General features: G+C 66.0%; 1 protein-coding gene across 1 annotated transcript in view; it reads right to left on the minus strand.

The window, feature by feature from the left end:
* Positions 1–1600: 1600 nt before the first annotated feature.
* EXD3 (exonuclease 3'-5' domain containing 3) overlaps positions 1601–18945 on the minus strand; it is a 77354-nt gene continuing 60009 nt past the window's right edge. Inside the window, 5 exon segments of the mRNA XM_078061312.1 lie at positions 1601–1773; positions 1776–1925; positions 2150–2188; positions 3142–3178; positions 3885–3995. Coding sequence (XP_077917438.1) covers positions 1601–1773; positions 1776–1925; positions 2150–2188; positions 3142–3178; positions 3885–3995 — 510 coding nt within the window.

Here is an 18945-nt window from a genome sequence, read left to right on the forward strand (position 1 = left end):
CTACGGGGGAGGAGCGTGCTCAGGCTGCCCCCTAGGACGGGGCTGGTGGGCTGGCTCTTGGAAGCAGCACCCCAACCACAGAGGGTCCCCACCACTGGTGGGGTCTGGTTTGCCTGCTCACCTCGGCAGCCCTGCCTGGCCCTCAGGCTCAGCAGGGACCAAAGGGTGGGGAAGGCCAGTTTGCAGCCTAGGCCTGGCCCTGTCCTCCGAGCCTCGGAGCCGCTCCCTCCGTCTGTGCAGGGCCACCCTGCTCCAGCTGGCCCCAGAGTAGCTGGGGGGCTGAGCGCCTGGCGCCCGGTGGGCACTTCCAGAGAAAGGAGAGGATAGGGAATGTGGCAGGATGTCCGTATGGCCTTTCAGCATGGCCCCCAACCCGGGCAGGGGCAGAGGCAGGCTGGGCATGGCCCGTGCCCACCTGGTACCTGAGGCCACCACACCTGGGCCTGCAGGTGCACCCTGCTCTGGGCAGAGGCGGCAGCCCCGCCCCAGCCCCCAGGCCCCAGCAGCCCCGAGGCTTCCGCCTGGGCTCCTCAGCCAAATCTGAGCTGGTTTCCGCTCAAGGCAGGAAGGACAGGAAAGGGATGTGGGGGGGCGCACATTCCTGGGGGGTGAGCCAGGAGGAGGCAGCGAGGGCAAGATGCAGTCTAGGCTCCTCTCCCCGCCCACCTGGCACCAGTGCCCGTGGGCCCTTGGGGTGCCTGCCATGGGCGCCTGCGCCTCAGTTTCCCTCCGAGTGGGCGGAGAAGCCCCTGCTTCCTGCAGCTGTGAGGGGGAGGCTCTTGTGTGCAGGGCCCCCCTGTGGCTTCGGCTGCTGCCCTCTTTCATGAGAGGGGGCCACCCAGCCTTGACTGGGGGGTGGGGGTGGGGGGAGGAAAAGAGGCCTGTGGGGTCAAGCTCCGGCCAGCGAGGGGGCCAGGGCAGGAGACTCAGAGGTGCCGCCTTCCCTCCAGGCCACGGCCTTCCAGTACACAATGGATGTCTTCCTAGAGGGGGGCTGCCCTGCCCCTTGCACCAGGCAGGGCTGGGGCCCAGTCCCCAGGAAGCCACCCCGCCATCTGGCCTAAAGGGCCCTGCCCCAGCAGGATCCCACCAGCTTACTCCCCAGAACCAGAGGGCCCCGGAGGGTCCTGAGGCCAGCCTGGCTGGGACCTACTTGGGGTCAGGCAGGAAGGTCCTGTCCTGCCTGGCCTGGAGGCTTGGCCCTTGGCCCGAGATGGCCAGCAGGGTGGGGTAGTGGGGGTGGAGTGGGTTAGCGCAGGGGGGGCCTGTGTGCCCCCACCCCCCAGCCTGCTGAGCCCCGCAGACGGGGAGCCACTTGGGTCCCACCCTTGGGCCTTTGTGCAATTTCCTCTACCAGGCGTGTCCTTCCCCCCTTCCGCCGGCCTCATTCCTGAATGTCAGGCGATTCTCGGCTCAGGGTCCGAGCATCCTGACTGTGAGGGAAAACTTGCATCCCCAGTAGCTGTGTGGGGCTGGGACCCTGCTGGCACGCTGGTGGGGGGCACCCAGGTGTGTGCAGGGAGTCGGGGGGCAATGCAGGCCAGCGGGGCCCGCGGCCCTGTCCTCAGGAGGGGCCGCTGGCCGGGTGGCGGCCGGGGGCTCAGCTCTGCGCCCAGGGGCTGGAGGCACCACGCAGGACCTCGCTGAAATGCATGGTGCTGCGGCCCAGGTGGGCGCCCTCCCAGAAGACCCTGCCACAGCCGGTGCGGCAGAAGGGCTGCAGGCCCGGCCGCCGCAGCACGCCCTTGGGGACCCCTGCCGGCTGCAGCCGGTGCCGTTGCCCAGGGTGGTGGGCGCGCCGGCCTGCAGGTCCGCCGCCTCCAGCCAGCGGCAGGGCAGGTCATAGCTGGAGCCCCTGGGGGCCTCCTCCGGGGCGGAGCCGGGAGAGGTGGAAGCATCGCTCTGAGCGCTCAGCCTTCGGGTGTCTGGTCCCCACCCCACTCCTTCCGGAGGCTCCTCCCTATGTGGCCCCATCCCCCCAAACCTCTGCCTCATCTTACCCGTGGGTCCCTGGCCCTCCCACTGGTCCTGCCCCTCACCCAGGGCACAGGGACCATCCTCTCTACTGGGCCAGGACACGAACCCTGGCTTGGGCTGGGGCCCTGTGTCTGGAGCCCCACGTGTCCTCCGGGGTGGTCCCAGGGCTCACCTGCCTCCTCTAGGTCCTCGCTCGGGGTGGCCTCATCACCTGTTAATCAATCAAGGTCATCAGGGACTGTCCTAAGGATGGGGCCTGGCAGCCCCTGTGCCCACAGTGCACCTCCGGGCGCCCAGCCTCTCCCCCACCCTTAGCAGAAAGGGCAAAGGGCAGGGGGCTGAGGAGCTTTGGTGCTAGCCCGGTCCCCTCCCATGGGAACTCACACCTTGGAATGTTCTTGGGGCTCAAAGGTCCTTGGGAAACAAGCTCTGGGCGTGAGATTAGCCAATTAGGGCACTTGGGGGCCTGAGAACTGGCGGGTGGGGGCGGGGGCATCCCATCTGCGGCGATGAGCAGATAAGCCTCTGCCAGGGGGGCGCGTTTCACAACAGCCCGCACCCCGGTGGGCGGGCAGGGGCCCCGGGGACCTGCGGGAGCTCCGGGTGCCAGCAGAGACCCGGGAAGCGAACACTGTGACCCTGCGAGAGGGTCCCTACCCCCACTGCGAGCGTGGGGAGACGCCAGGGAGACGGCCAGGCCGCGGGTGGCTGAGAAGGCAGCAATGACTGCGGAGCAGGTGGGACAAGGGTCCTCCCCGTTCTGCTGACCTTCCTACTTGGCTCAGCAAACACTTCTGCCAGATGGCTCCAGCTCAACGGCAGTGGGGGCCTGACTGGATGCACCCCTCACCCGAGCCCCACTGCCTCCCCAGCAAGGCCACGTCCTCCAGCTGGCCTCCCTAGCTTGCCGGCCCGTCTGGCCTCAGCCTCTACCTGGAGGCCCCGAAGTACCAGGGGGCCTGCAGGAGTGCTGCCCACTACCCCAGGACAGTGGGGGCCTCTGGGTGGGCTGCTGGTGGCTCAGAGGGGACGGGAGCCCTGCGCTCCCAAGGACAGCCCCACGCATGCGCTGCTCCTCCCCTCCTGGGCCTTGAACGTGTCAAGGCCACACTGCGGAGAGCTGAGAGCGGCTGGGGCTGGACACAGGCCATCATGACGGCTCACCTGAAGAGTGGGTGGCCCCCGCTCTGGCCCCAAACCTCTGAGGGAGGGGGGAAGAGCAAGTAGGGATGTCAGTATCCTGGAGAGGCACCCAGGCCTCAGGCTGACCCACCCAGAGAGTGTCCCAAGACACCCTTCTACACAACCCATGCTTGGCCTCCCCCGAGGAGGGGCTGGGGGCCAAGGGAGCACCAGTCAGGCTCCCGCTGGTGCCCCCTCCACGGGGCCCTTCTCTCTAGAGGGTGGAGGCGCCGTGCTAGGACTGGCTGGGCACACTCGCGGCCCTGGCCAGCAACTTTGAAGTCTCTGTGTGCTCTGCACCCTTTTCTTTCTAGTTTTACAAACACGGAAACTGAGGCTGGGGGGTGGACCTCTGGGGTTTGCCCTCCTTCCTGTCTGTCCCGGCTCGGTTACCTTCCGATCGCTTAGCGAGTGCCGGTGGTGCAGAGCTGTGTAGGCAGATGCCCACGTGTGCCCGTGTGCGCGCGTGAACAGGTGTGCGTGTGCGTGTGCGTGTGCGTGCTCTCCCCGCGCAGGGCCTCCGGGACGGGGGTGGGGAGCACCACCCAGAGGGGTGTGGAGTGTCGGAGCTTCCGTTCCCCTGGGCCTGTGACCTTTGCACGCCACGCGCTCTGTCTTTCCACCAGCCCCTGGCCACACGTGTACTTTCATCCTGGGAGTACCCAGTCATTGGGCCCCTGTCCACAGACCCCACAGAGCCCATGGCCACCCCGTGGGGCACACACCCCTGTGCTGCTGGGGCCTTCCTGGTGGCGGCCGAGCCACAGCAGCTGCCGCGTCATGTCCTTGGAGACCTTCAGGTACGGGTCACAGTTACAGGCCCGGGGACAGAGGGGCTGCCGAGGCCAGGTGAGGCTCCTTCCATCCTCCCGCCCACAGCCTCACGCTCCTTGCAGCTCTGGGTCTGGCTAGGGGATTTCACAGACACAAACAACACATCCCTTCCTGTCTCTGCGAGACAGGGCACACCACCTCCTGGGAGCCCTCCTTGACTGCTCTGGATCCCAGTGGGCCCTGGGTAACCTTTTCTGGCTCCCGAGACCCTGTGGCACTCTGCTATCACCTGGGTTGTTTTCCCCAACCCCCAGAGTCTTGAGGGCAAAGCCAGGCCTGGGCGGCCCCGGGCTGGCTCAGCATGGTGGGGGACACAGGGCCCAGCATTAAGGGTCAGGGTAAGCAGCCCCACAGCTGAGCCCTCAGCTGGTCTTGGGGTGAGCCAGGCCATTCAAGTGTCCATGTTTCTCGACGCTGCCTGTGCCCGTGCCCAGTGGGCACCGCGTCCTGGGATCAGGAGGGAAGCCACTTGTGCTTCTCGTTGGGGTCCTTGTCTAGGACACACCATGGGTGAGGGGTTGAGCTCAGCCCTGCTGAACTTGCGGCGACCCTGGTGGAGGCGGGGGATCCTGGGGCCCGTCCTGCCCTCCCCACACAGTTGCCCCAGGGTTGCTTTCTGATGGGCCCTGCCTGACAGGGTGAGGGACCCCAGGATTCCTGGGGTGAGGTGGGGAGGGCCCCGAGGGAGAGCGGGAGGGGCCAGGCCCCTAGAGATCTGGCTGGCAGGCAGGTAGGGACAGATACCCATGGAGATATGCACACCGGTCACAGCCCTTCCAGACCTCAGAGCAGCCTGCAGGAGGAAGCAGAGCCGAGAGCAGGGCCTGGGGGGTTCCCAGGCCTCAGGGAGGAGGGGCCGTGATCTGTACTCACGGGATCCCTCTCGGCCCCCGCCTGGAGGAGCCTGGCTAGTGCCCTGGATGACATGGCTCCTGGGGGTGGGTGGGTAGGCGGCAGCCACGGGCCCCTGGAGCCTCAGGGTGTGCCCACGTCAGAGGCGGTGCCCCCCCCGCCCCCACATGCCCTTTTCCCACGGGCCTTTCGACACTGTGAGCTTGCTTTACCTGTGGCCTCATGGCTCCACATCCAGCATCGGGAGCCAGGGCCTGGGAGTGCAGGACGGGTGGGGTGGCCTCGGCTGGGAGGCCTAGGCGGGGCTGGGGTCGGGCTGATCCCAGGCAGGACCCTTCCTCCTGCTTCTCTGGGGGGCCCCCTGTCCCCCGGCCACCTCTGCCAACCAGACCCTGGGCCGGCCTGTGACCCAGGGAGTCTGCGGGGGCGGGGGGTGCCTGGCCTCCTGGTCACGGATCCAGCGACCTTCCTGGGGTACAGCCCCGGGTGCCCGTCTGGCCTGTGGTCATTCCAGGTCCAGCTGGGGAAGGAGCGGAGCACCAGTGGGCTGCCCAGCACAGAGGCCCACGTTCTCCCTGTGCAGGCCCCCCAAGGGGTCAGAGCCAGTAGGTGTGAGAGGGACGGGGCATTGGCAGGAGGGCGGGATCCTCTCCGAGCGCTCTGCCAGCCTCCCAGGACCTGGGCCTGGTGCTCACACCTGGGCGGGGCTGCCAGCTCAAGCTGAGTCACTGCACACAGACAAACGACGGGTGCCATCCACAGGGACCTGGCCCCACCCTCGGGAACCACTGGTGCTGGTTTTCCCACGGCTGCTGCCCACTGTCACCCCATAGGGCCCTGGGAGGCCCTGCCCTACCCCCACTTCCATCTGGAAAAGCCGGTTCTGCACTCTCACCCCCTCTCTGCCCTGCATTCCCCATCTGTCGGAAGGACCAGCACCTAGGGCCTCTCTGTCCATCTCCTGTCCACCGTGGGGCCCAGCAAGCCTTGCCCGACCGCCTGCTGTGGGCGGGCAGCAGCCGCCCCTGGAGCAAGCCTGCGGCCCTGCCCTTTGGGGTTCACGGCCCAGCGCGTGCCTGCTCACGGACTTGGTGCCGGGCCAGCAGAGGCCCCCTCCTGACACCAAAGCGGTAGAGCCTTTCGTTCTGAAGAGAGGGGGCTTCTTGAGGGGCTGAGTCACTTGGTCACAGTCACAGAGCCCTCGGCTAGCTAGGGCCCCACACCGGGCCCTCACACTGACCCCCAGGAGCGGGGTGTGCCCGTGGTACCTAAGCCACGCCCACTCCTCCTTGCGGGACACACAAACCCTGGCTTTGGGATGCCGGTGGGTCTGGGCAGACAGCCGTGGGGGTCCTGGGGGAGGCCCTGGACAGGGGCTGGGTGGTGTGGTCTCGTGAGTCGGCCCGGTCTCTGTGCAACCCCTCATTCAGTCTGGGAGCCTGAGGGCAGGGTTGGCGTCTACCCCCAGAGCCCGGCTAGGTGGGAGGGGCCAGGTAAGTTGGGGGCAGGAGGGGCTGGGAAGGCTTCTGGCCTCCCTGTCCCAGGGGTCCCTCTGCCTGCCTGCTCCTCACAGCTCCTGCAGCTGCTCGGAGCCAATGCCCGCCGTGCTCAGGGCACCCCGTCTTCCTGGGGACGCCTCAGGCAGGGCCACGAGCCCACCAGTGGGCCATTGTCTCCTGGGGGCTGGGCCACCAGCAGGGGCTGGTCCTGGGGACTGGTGGGGCCCTTGGACCCACAGTTAGGCAGGCCTGACCTTTCGGTCCACCCTCTGCAGCCCCCTGCTCCTCCCTAGGGCCTGGGGAGGCTGGGGAAGGCCTGCTCTGGTCACTTCCCCAGCAGGTTTGGTTCTCTGGGCTTCTTGGGTGTGTGAGGAAAGGGTATGGCAGGTGCCTGGGACAGCTGTCCATTCCTCTGAGGCTAAGACTTGGCAGGGGGCAGCGGGGCGGCTTTGAGGGGCCAGTTCCCAGGTGTGGGGAGCCATGCCCAAGAGCGGGTCCGCGCTCAGCTCTGAGCCCAGGAATCACAGCCACGCCCACCCACAGGGGTGGTCGGGCCCGCAGAACCACAGCTGAGCAAGAGGCAAGCTCGCGGCATCTGTCCTGAGCTCTGTGTCCCTGGAACTGTCTGTGTTCCCACCCCCTGGGCGCCCCCCACTCCTAGTTGCCCACCTGCTCCGGGTCCCCACCTCCCCCGAATACCCACCTGCCCCAGGCGCACAGGCCACATACGCGGCCCTGGGCTGTGGGCCTGTGGGGGTCTGCTGCGTGCAGCCAGTGGACAGCTGGGACACCGGTGTGGAGCGTGGAGCGGGCCAGGCCCCAGCCAGGGCCACAGAACGTGAAGAGCAGGGCAGGAGGCGGCTCCGCCCCAGGGCAGCACTGGCTGAGTTCTGTTGGTCGCCTAGAGGGAGAGAAGAGGGTGGTATAGGAACTGCACCTGGGGCTCACCACGGCATGGGGCATGAGAGAGAACCCATGTTCCTCAGGGTGCTGGGCAGGAGGGAGGCACCTGCCTAGGCTGGGAGCCCAGCGGAGGGACCCACTCTTAAGGAGGATGTGGGTGAGGCTCTGGGCTCAACCAGCAGGCAGGCCTGTGACCTGAGCTGCCCACTGCAGGCTGGCCCCATTTTCTCTGCCCAGTGGGCACCTGGCACAGCTGAGAGTTGCAGGCCCACCTCCCAGCTGGGAACTGGGCCGGGCCACGCCAGGGTCCTGCTGTCAGGGGTTTCCGCTCTCCTGAGCGAGGGGCGGGCTCGTAGAAACCTCGCTCCTGCCTCATGGTGCTGTTCGGGCTCCAAGCAGGGCCCTGCCAGCCCCTGGAGCCCCCACCCTGGGTAAGGGATGGGAGGACGAGTCGCTCCGGTACCCAGACCCTGGAAGGCCGTGTTCTGGGATTTTCTGACCCCACAGGCAGGGTGGATGCGGGCTTCGGCTCAGAAGCTGTGACATGCTCTAGAGTAATGGGCCGTTTCTTGCTCCTTTAGAGCAAATTAGGAGAACAGCAAAGCATAAAAAAAGCAGAAGAAAATAAACTTCCCCTCAACCCACCACCTGGTGGGAAAAGCCAGCATGGCAATGAGAAGGGTTTCCGTTTCCGGCACCTTCCCAGAGCACACCTATGCGCAGCCAGCGTCTCAGACGCTCACGTCAGGGGAGTGGGGGCCCTGGTGGGTCTCAGCCACAGGACACCAGTGCCGCTCTTCCCGCGGTGTGTTCTGCCCATTTGGTCCCCGCCTCCCCTCACTGTCCACACTTGCTGTTCTGAGAAGGGCAGGCCCTGAGGCCTTCCCTGGCTGGCTTATCCACTGTGACCCCTCCAGAGCCACCCCAACAAATGGTGCCGGGTGCAGGGCCAAAGGGCTGGGAGGAAAGACCCCTGGCCTGGGGTGTTGGCCTGACACCTCGCTGGACGGGGCGGGACGAAGCCCCAGGGGGAAGCAGTGAGGCCTGGGTCCGCTCCACACCTCGCTCTCCCACGCTGTCCCGGCAACGCCTCGTGGGGCCCTGAGCCATCTGCCCGCTATGCTGGGCTGTGACCCTCCAAGACAAGAGCATCAGCCAGCTTTGCCCACGAAGACCCTGCTGGCCCCCGGCATGGGATGTCGCCTGATTTTCCACTGGAGACAGGCCAAGGGGCCAGGGCGGTGGGCGGGCTGCAGTTGTGGCCGGCCCACAGCTGAGATGCTCGGGACATCGTTGGGGTGTCACCCCCAGCCCGCTCGCCAGGGACAAATGCTGGGGCAGAAGGGCCAGGCCCCAGGCCCTGGGGGGCGGGGTGCATGGCTACAGATGCTGTACTGGCCTTTGAGGGAAGGTTTTGTTTTGTTTTGTTTTTAATATTTTATTTATTTGAGAGAGAGAGACAGAGATATTGAGAGAGAGCAGGAGTGGGGAGGAGAGGGAGAAGCAGGGAGCCCAATGCGGGGCTCGATCCCAAGACCCTGGGATCCTGGGCCCTCCTTATTGTTGGGTTTTAAAACCTTCCCATGGGGCGCCTGGGGGGCTCAGTCGGTGAAGCGTCTGCCTTTGTTCGGCTCAGGTCAGGATCTCCGGGTCCTGGGATGGAGTCCCGGGTCGGGCTCCCTGCTCAGTGGGGAGTCTGCTTCTCCCTCTGCCTCTGCCGCTCCCCCCTCCCCCCGACTCCAGTGGGCGCTCTCTCGCTCTCTCTCAAATAAATAAAATCTTAAAAAAACAAAAACCCAACAATAATGCTCTTCTGCTGTGAAGCAGGCTCGTGGCCCTCCAGTGGCCTCCACCTCTGATGTCCATGACCTGGGATGGCAGCCCTGCGGGGGCCTTGCTCCAATGCCTGCCCTGGCCCCGGGTCCAGGAGGGTCCGTGCCCATGGGCCCGGCCCTTCCCTACCTGGCCACTGCCCATCCCCTTCGTGGGGCCAGGACAGCGTCTCCACAGACAGAGCAGGGCATGGGCTCCCTAGGCTGTCAGGGGCCCCCACAGGGGCCATGCGGTGTGAACGAGTCTCCGAGAGGGCCAGCGCTGGGCCTGTGAGTGTGAGCTGGTGCTCCGCAGGTGCGTCTCTCAGAAGCACCCGGGCTCCGAGGGGCCGAGCGTGGGTCTGCATGTGAGCCGGAGTCAGAGGTGTGACTGAGCATTCCACCGTGTGGACACAGGACTGGTGTGGCGGGGCGTCTCAGGGTGGGGGGGGACCTCACGTGTTCCCCTGGCCCCAGGAGGGTGTCCGTGTGTGTGGGCAGCCTGCAGGCAGGCGCCCGTGTCTACCTGGCAGGGGAGTACAGGAGCTCGTTCCTGGGGGCCTCTACGCTCAGGGTACTACCTCCCCAAGCTGGTGGGGAGCCGACAAGACTGGTTCAGAGGGCACAGGGTCAGATGGGAGCAGCCTTACCAGGCTGGCACCCCAGGTCTGGGACCTTGGCCACAGAGGGAGGTGTATACCTGGCAGCTGGGGCCAGACACCCCCCCCCCCCCCCCCAGCCTGCTGCCAGGACAGGAGGGCCACGGCCACTTCCTGAGGACCTGCCCCAGGCTCTCTGGGAGTGGAGCCCCCAGCTCTGGAGCTGCCGTCAGGCCTGCAGAGTGGACAAGGGGGGCTGACAACCAGCAGTGAGGGCCCCAACAGCCATGGCTGTGGAGAACATCCCAAGACCTCCCTGGACATCCCTGAGCCTGCTGGACACTCTGATGGCAAGGGAAGGAGGAAAGGGCAGTGGGTGGAATGGGAGAAAGCCCTGGGCAGAAGGACAGACACAGCTTTCCAGGACGCAGCATGCATGACAACCAGGGAGTGAATGGGAAGCGCCCCAGGTCACCCTGGCCAGGGACATAGGGGAGGGTCACGGCCCCTCCCCCAGGCCCCTCGGGGGCTTGCAGGCCTGAGCCCTGGGAAGTGGCTACAAGCAGGATGGGCAGCTGAGCTTCCTGCTGGGTGTCCCCTGCCCACCCTGGTGCCTTAGCTCCTGAACGCTCCTACTCCTACTGCACCAGCCACAGCCCAGGGCCCACCTAGGACCCGGACATGCAGACCCCACTGTGTGGGGACAGTGGGGTCGACAATCCAGTCCAGGCTGGGCAGATGACACGCCACGTTGCAGCTCCCTTGGGTGGGCTGGGGCTGACATCCAGGGAGGCAAGCCAAGTGGTGTGAGCCTCAGGGCCCAGATAGGTGGCCAAGACCTCCTGCCCTGCTTCCTTAAGCCTGACACCGGTGGTCACAGTCCCAGCCCCCCTCCCCCTCTGTCAGGGGCCGGGGAGAACTCGGGCCCTAAATGTGAATTTCAGAGAAAGTGTGCCATACATTTCTATGGGAGAGGGTAGTCAAGTTTTCTGAAGTTCACAGTTAGCGGGCGTCTGTATTTGTATTTGTGTAGTCCGGTGCCCGGGCCTTCCAGGCTGTCGGGAGGAACAGAAGCCCCAGAACCTGCCCGCGAGTCAGGGAAACCCCACTGAGGGGTCAGTGCTCACCGTCCCCAGCACGAGGCAGGCACAGCCAGGGCCCCCTAGGTCTCTCCATGAGGTGTGGGGGGCCGTAACCACCTGCCCTAGGTTAAATCCAACAGAATCTGGGCCAGAGGATGTCCTCTAGCCTCAGGCCCTGCGGGTGGGGGGGCTGTTGTCTGCCCCCCCTTTGGCAACCTCAGCAGCCCCTAGGCGGCACCCCCTCCAGGAACCCCGGCTAAGCGCACCGCCCAGCCCGGGGCTCCCGGGCACCCCAGCGCGGCGGGCGCAGCGCGGCCGTTCCCAGACGGGGGAGGGGCAGCGGGCCGTGAGAACCAGCCGGCGGCCGGGCCGCGTGGGAAAGCGGGAGGAGGGGCGGGCGGGGAGGGCGGGGCGCGCCTGGGAACGGCCCCCGCCCCCGGCCGGCCTTTGAAAGGGCCACTCAGGACACCCGGCCGAGATTCAAAAGCAAACGGTTGCGCCTGCCTTCCCGCGCCAGGACCCAGGGCGAGGGGGGCTGGGGGACCTCTCCCACCTAGGGCCGCGGGGGGCAATGGGGGACAGGCTAAGGAAGTTGGGGAGCGGCCCTGGTTGTCCTGTTTCCGCAGACAAGTGGAGCCAGGCTCTCAGGCAGCGGGCGGTGGTCCGGGACCCCACGCCCTGCACCCTGGGGTCTGAACCTGCCTGAACGTCTGTGGGCCTTTCAGTCACAGCAGCCCTGCCCCACTGTGTTCCCAGCCAAGGGAGAGAGGAGCCCCAAAGTCCTCCTCCAAAGGGTGGTGATGTTCTAGAGATTGGGCTGAGGGCCTGGAGGCCTTCCTGGAGGAGGTGACAGCCAACCTGGGGCTTGGCAGACCAGGGGAGAGGGGTGTCACAGGAGCGACAGTATAGACGGGCCCAGCATGGTGGGGAGCCAGCGTGACTGGGGGCTGAGCACAGGGCAGGGGTCCCCTGGCCCTTCTCCTTCCTGCCTCCTCCCAGGGCCACTGAGTCAGGCCAGGGAAGCTGGCCCCTTCCACCACCACCTGTGCCTTGAAATGGGTTTTCCAAGATGGGGGGAGGAAGACGCAGTCCTTCCCGGAGCCTGACTCCCCCCGCTTCTCTGACAGACCTTCCCCCACCCGCTCCCCCACCTCCAGGGAGGAGTGCGGGCTTGGCTGGGCAGGCCTATCTCCCTTTGTAGGGTTATTCTTAGGCCCCTCCCTCTCTGGCTGGCCCTATCTCATGCTGTTCCGCCCGGGATGCCCCATCTCCCCCCAGAGACCTTTGGGGTCTACGCTCGTCCTGAATGTGCTCCACACGCAGTGGCCCTGCCTCAGGACAGGGGGTGGGCGGCGAGCGGGGTACCTTGGAGGCGGTAGGGGAAGGGGACAGACCCCATTCCCCAGCTCCAACAGGGGAGGGAGAAGTGGCTAGGTGCCCCGCAGCCCTGGCCATCCATCCACTGGCCCCGTCAGGACACGGATGGAACAGTCACTGCCTGGCAGACCCTCCCCAGACCCAATCCACGGCTGCCCACGGCCTCCTTTATCTGCAGCCCCCAGGGGCTGGCTGCCTCTGGCCTTGCACCCCCGAGGCCAGCCAGGCCTGTCTTGCCTCCCACATCCAGGGTTGAGTGGACAGTGGGTCTGCAGAAGTCAGGCCTGCTGTGCCCATCCAGGCCCCATGGCCACCCACCACGGGGCTCACTGCCCCCTGGCTCCGGGGCCCCGCTTGCTTCGGGGCTGGCAATTGCTCCGAAGGAAGAAGAGCGCCCCCCCCCCCAGATGCCAGCCAGGCCCCTAGGCACTGGTCAGTCCCCTGCAAGGGCCGGTGGGTCCCTGAGAAAGCAGCTGTGGGCAGTGTAGGAACACACAGGCAGAGCTCTGCCAAGAAAACTATTTATGGACGCTGAAATTTGAATTTCATGATTTAGCCGCGGGCTGCCGGGTGCTGACATCAGGGTGTTCGTCTCAACATGCCGCTAACCCCAACCCTGGCCGCGGGGGACCTGGGTGTGCTTCTCTCCCTGAGCCTCAGGGCCCCTCCGACTGTGCTGGGGGGTTCCGTCTGCAGCCCTGGCCCTCCCCCCGCCCGATCCGGAGGCCCGCCAGCATCCAGTGCCCTCGCCCCATGGAAGGGCGTCGCCAGGGGCTCTGGCTCCCTGCTTCTTCAGAGGCCGGTCTCGGGCATTGCCAGGAGCTGCCTTCACATTCTGGCTGGGGGTTCTGGAGAGTCCACGGCTCAGGGCTTTGGGAGGCGGCACGGTGAGAGCTCCCGTGGGGGCACAGAGCAGAGCAGGGGAAGGACCTCGGTCCCCAGAGACACGGCCGGACCCCAGACTTTGCGTTTTGGGCTTCAGGCCTTGTCTTACTGTCGGAGGCGTCTGGGACAGTCACCCAAGAGGACGACGCTGAGGGCGCCCACATGACCAGCTCTGCCCCGCCCCCCCTCCCACCTCTGACCTCAGCTGACCGGCTCAGATGACACCTGGCCCGGATGGCCAGGCCTGCACTGTTCTGCCTGAGGTGGCGAGTGCTTGCTTGGGGAACCTCCCTGCTGTCCTTCCCCCAAGCTCCCCGTGGCGTGACGTGGGGCCATGGTTGTGTCTGTCCAGGCCACCAGCACCCACCTGCATGCTGTGTGTCCATGCACCTGTGCACACCGGCATCCCAGCAGTGGATGGGGCACCTGCTCCCATCCCCTCACACTAGCCAGGGCAGCGGGAAGCACCGTCTGGGCGGGTGTTCATCCTACCTCGGGTGCATCCGTGCCCTCTGAAGTTCAACCTTAAGCACGTCAACCCCTTCTGAAAGTGGACAGGTCATGTGTGCACTCTCCCATCAACATTGGGGGGCGTACACCCAGAGGGGCCCGTCCAGAGGAGACCCCACAGCGCTGATGGGAAGGCCCATTAGAAGCACAGGATCACTGACTGCTGGGTCCTGGGGCACCGGCCGCACGGACAGACACGAGAAGGAGAAAGGAGCTGGGTACTTGGGTGGGCGCCTGGCATAAGCTGGGCTGGGGACTCACACACCAACCACCCCAGGCGCCGGCCCAGAGAAGCCTCGGCAGGTCTCAAGGCCACAGGCATAGGGCTGGCCCTCAGACCTCCTCTCAGCCCAGGCCAGTCCAAGGGACGACACAGCCCAAGGAGGGGTGGGCTGGGGGCAGAGGGCCTGGTGTGGACACATGGACAGGTGCCACACGCGGGTTAGGGTCTCGCGTGAAGCTGGCTGCTGGACGGGTTGGCATCCGGGGGCAGCCCTGCTTCAGTGTCAAGGATGCAGGTGTGGCTGTCACGCTGGCCCAGGATCCTTCCTAAAGTGGCCAGGGTCAGATCAGGGCCACCAGAAGCTGGGGGACCCCCAGGCCAATGGGGTCCAAGTCCTCAGTCCCCCAGGGCCATCTGGTGGGAACAGAAGCCGGGGCTCTGAGACCCACGACTTCTCTGGAAGGGAGGGAGGGCAGAGGGGTGGTCCTACAAGCTGTGGGGAGCGCCTGGAGGTGGCCCACCCTGCTGTCACCCCTAGGGACTGCACCAGGCTTGCTGATTGGGCCATCACCCTGGCTAGCCTCTCGAGTCTGGGGGCACGCTGGCCTCAGCCCCCGCCAAAACCTGCTGGTGGATCCCACTGTCCTTGAGGTCTCACAACAGCGCGGAAACCCATCCTCCTCCAGAGCCCCCGCGGCCGCTCCTCTTGCAGCCTCAGAGCCAGTGGGCCGGGGTCTCTCCCTGTGCAGGGTGGTGGCCACCCCTCCCCAGGCTTTGTGCCTGTGTGACCCCGGGGGCACCGAGTGTGGGAACGGGGCTGGGGGCCAGGGAGCACAAAGGATGGGGAGGGGCGGGGTCAGCGGCCATGGCCCCTCTTCCTGTCGGTCCCTGGTCTGCAGTTGGTCATCAGGATAGAGGGAAGGTCCGCAGGCCCAGGGACCGGGCCAGGCCCAGGTGCCACGGCTGGTCCTGGGTTCCAGGCCTGGGTGCTGGGGGTTGGCTGCTCTGGAGCTCCCCTCACATCCGCAGGCCCTGGGAGCCCTCTGCTTGCATCCCTCCCCTGCCAGAGATCAGTCTGGGCTGCTGTCCACCTCTGTCCCAGGGCCCCTGCCCAGCCCTCTTGTCTCCTGGATGCCTGTGAGGCCCGGCCTCCCCTAACTGCAGGCTTCTCTCTGGCCCCACACCCTCTCCCTCCTGGGGATCCTGCTGCCTGAGAGCTCCCCAAGGCGGGGTCACCGTCCCGCAGACGCCTCCCCTCCCGGGTGCCCACTTCCGGAGGCCAACGTCACTGACTCCCCTCCCAGGACACTCCCCGACTTCCACATGGGGGCCACAGCCTGTTCCCCACCACAGCGGAGGGGGACCAGAGGGACAGTAAAAATAGACATTACGCCTAGCCATGTCAGGGGTTCATGCTTAGGCTTTTTTTTTTAACTCAAATTTCTTTGATAAAATATTTTCCCATGGTGGACGGCACTGGGAATGTCCTTTCGGCGGATGTTCCTGATGGACAATCCCAGGCCCAGGTCGCCAGCTTCAGGGGTCATGATCCTGCCCACCACGTGAGGCCCACCACCCCTGATCCCTGGAGTGGGCAGGTGGGCCATCTCCCCACCCGCTTCAGGCCTCCACCACCTGACTGTTGCTCTTCACGTGCAGATGCCCCAGAAGGTGGACCCTGGTGCCCAGGGCACACGCCACAGCTTCGGGTCAGGGGCTGGGCACCAGTGTGAGGCATGGCCACGGACCCCTGGCCAGACCCCTGGCCCAACCTTGGACCGGGCCTTCTCCCTCTGCACGTCCAGCCTTGTACCCCGATGCACCGGCCCAGAGAGTGGCCAGGCCCGCTCTGGGAATGCTCTGTGTGTCGAGTGGGTTTTCCCTCTGGGAATGGCACTAAAATAGCACGAGGAAGGGAAGGAAAATGGAAAGTCAGCCTGGCAGTGGGAGGTCTCCAGGGAGGCAGCCTGCTCCAGCCGGGGCCCGGGGCGACAGAGGCTCTGAGCCGCCAGCCAGGGTGCTGAGACCCACCGGAGCACAGGACAGGGCCCTGAAGGCCGAGCACTGCACAGAGGCCCTCCCTGGGTCAGTCCTGAATGTGATGCTCTCTGCTGGTCAGTGGACAGCACCTTCTGATGCCTAGATGGGCTTACAAGCCAATAGCCCCACGGAGCCCCACAGAGCCCCACGGAACCACATGGAGCCCCACAGAACCACACAGAGCCCCACGGAGCCCCACGGAACCACACAGAACCGCACGGAGCCCCATGGAACCACACGGAGCCCCATGGAACCATACGGAGCCCCACAGAACTACACGTAGCCCCACAGAGCCCCACAGAGCCCCACGGAACCACACGGAACCACACAAAACCACACAGAGCCCCACGGAACCACACGGAGCCCCACAGAGCCCCACAGAACCACACGGAGCCCCACAGAACCACACAGAGCCCCACGGAACCACACGGAGCCCCACAGAGCCCCACAGAACCACACGGAGCCCCACAGAACCACACAGAGACCCACGGAGCCCCACGGAACCACACGGAGCCCCACAGAACCACACAGAGCCCCACGGAGCCCCACAGAACCACACGGAGCCCCACAGAACCACACAGAGCCCCACGGAGCCCCATGGAACCACACGGAGCCCCACAGAACCACACAGAGCCCCACGGAGCCCCACGGAACCACACGGAGCCAGCCTCGTCACTGTGTTGAGCCTCAGGCTATCACCCTGCAGCGTCCGTGGGGCACCTCTTCTGTGCTTCTTGGTGTTTGCCACTGGTCCACCCCACCTGGCCCCGAGAACGGCGTCTCCCCTGACACTGGGCTGGGAGCAGGGGTGGCCAGTGTGCAGGACGGGTGGGCAGCCATTCCTGGCTGTTGCTGAGGCTGAGCCCCTGGGGTTCAGCTGGGAATGCCGTGGTGGAGGGGCTCCTGGAACACTTGGAGGGAATGTGGCCGGAGCCCTGCCCAGACCTGGCGCTCGCACGTAACTGCCACACAGCAGTGAGCCACCTGTCTCACAATGACCGGGTATTTGGCCTGAGAGCCTCGGTGGGGACCCTGGCCTCAGGCCGAGGCATTAACGCTACCAGCTCGCTGGAACAGAGTAAGCTCAGTCCTCCCACCCTTCCCAAGATGCCTCCCTGGTGACCATGGCTGGGTCCAAGTTTAGAAATCCTGGCTTCTCCGAGACCCCCTTCTCTGCCCACCTGGCCCTGTGATGCTGGCCTTTCAGGGTCCTTGTGCACATTCATGGACCCTCCTAAACAGCCATTTGCCACCCAGGGAGGGTCCTGCCCTGGGGCACACCCAGCGCACTTTCTTTCGGAGCTGAGCTCAGCTGGAGGCCACTGGCCACCCCTGGGACCAGAAGGCTCCCTGGGCCCTTTCTTGACAAAGGCCCATCAGGTGCCGACACACAGCCTTCTACCTGCACCCCCACTTGCTGCCCACGCAGCGGCCAGCCCCTGTGGCCACACACACAGGTCTCTGCCTGGGACCCCCCCAGCCCTGTGCACCCTTTGGTACTGGGGTGGCTGCCCTCCGCTTCTTGGCCAGGGCAGCCGCATGGTCCCAAGTCGTGGACCCTGTCTCCGTCCTCACCAGCTGGTCTTGGGCGGAATGCATATCTCCCACAAATAGGGACAGTGCTGGGCAGGGCCCCCAGGTGAGCAGTGAGCTGGGGGCCGAGGCTTCCCCTTCCTTCCCCATGCCCCTCCCCAGCCTGCAGGGCCTGGTGCATCTGCCTCCAGACCAGACCCCAGGGAGCCCAGGCCCGCTGGGCTGGCCGGGGCAAAGCCTACAACCTAGGAACCCAGCCACAGCCTTAACTTGTATTCTCAATCTGCTCCTGCTCATCTGCTCAGGCACCTGCCACCTCTCACCTGGGCAGGCCCAGCAGCTGCTCCCAGGTCTCTCACCTCCCTACCTGGTGGTCAGAACCCTCCGAATGCGTCTCACCTGCTGCAGCCAGAATAGATCCCAGCACCCCCATAGCCCGCCTCCCAGCTGTCCCCCCATGGGCTGTCCCCTGTCCTGGGGTGGCCGAGTGCCCACCTCTCCGGCCTGGGCACTGGCTGGTCCCCTCTCAGGGCTCTGTCTCCGAGCCTTTGAACTGGCTCCATGCGGCCCCCCAGGCGTTCTCAAACAGCCTGCGTCCTGCCCCTCCCCGGCAGAGCAGGGGGGCCCTCGGCCTGCCAACGGCACAGGATGGACGGGGCCAGCGAGGCCGGGGACGCTCTTCCCCGTGCAGGGGTGTGGTGGCTCGGTGCCCTCGCAGGCCTGAAGGAGGTCAGGCTGCTCCCCAGCACGAGGCTTCCCGGGGCGCCAGTGGGGGTTTCCTCCCAGCTACCCAACTTCCTGTTTTCTCAAGAAAACTTAGCAGCAGAGGCTCTGAAAAGCTCATTAAAATGCCTCCCAGGCGTCCCGGACGTCCTGGGGTCTTTACAACACTTGTCGGCTTGAGCACAGACAAAGAGAGGCAGCCGACAAGGTTCCTGTCCTCCCAGAGCTCGCTGAAGGAAAAGGCCCTGCGGCGCACTTCCCGCCACGCAGGGCAGGGGGCCCGGGGGCCTGCACGGACGGCACCCGAGGCCTGGCGGTGGGGGTCCAGGCCCTCCTCCCCGCTCCCACTCTGCTGCATGCCTGCCCTCGCGTGCACAGACGCGCACGAGGTGCAAATCTCCCGACTCGGCCCCGTGGGCTCAGGTCCCAGGGGCCTGGCCGGAGACGACCCCTCCCCGGCACTGTGGAGGTGAGGCCCAGTGTCCACCGGGCAGCTGGGCTTGGGGAGGTGCTCCTGATGGAGCTTCGTCGTGCCTGCAGCTCCAAAATACCCTGGGAGTAGCCAGCACTCCGCACCAGGAGCCACGGGAGCGCGCTAGGACAGGCCCCAAGGCCCCCCGCGCCCGCTGTACCCCGCCGAGGCCGAGGCCCCGACATGGAGCAGCCATGCTCCAGCCTGCACCACCTCCCCCGCAGCCAGACGGCCCTCAGGGCCCCCAGGCGCCCCCTCCCTGGCCCAGTCAGCAGACGGTACCCAGGTCCCAGACCCCTCTCCGATCTTAACCCTGGATACAGCTGCCCTGACCCGGCCATTTCTTCACCCAGACCTTTCTAGACGTCAGGATGGACCCAGTGGCCATCTGTGGCTGTGGACATTGCCCTCCGAAAATGGGACACCCCCGCCCCCAGCCAGGT

The sequence above is a fragment of the Halichoerus grypus genome, chromosome 14 (assembly GCF_964656455.1).
Source record: "Halichoerus grypus chromosome 14, mHalGry1.hap1.1, whole genome shotgun sequence".
In the NCBI taxonomy this organism is placed as follows: Eukaryota; Metazoa; Chordata; class Mammalia; order Carnivora; family Phocidae; genus Halichoerus; species Halichoerus grypus.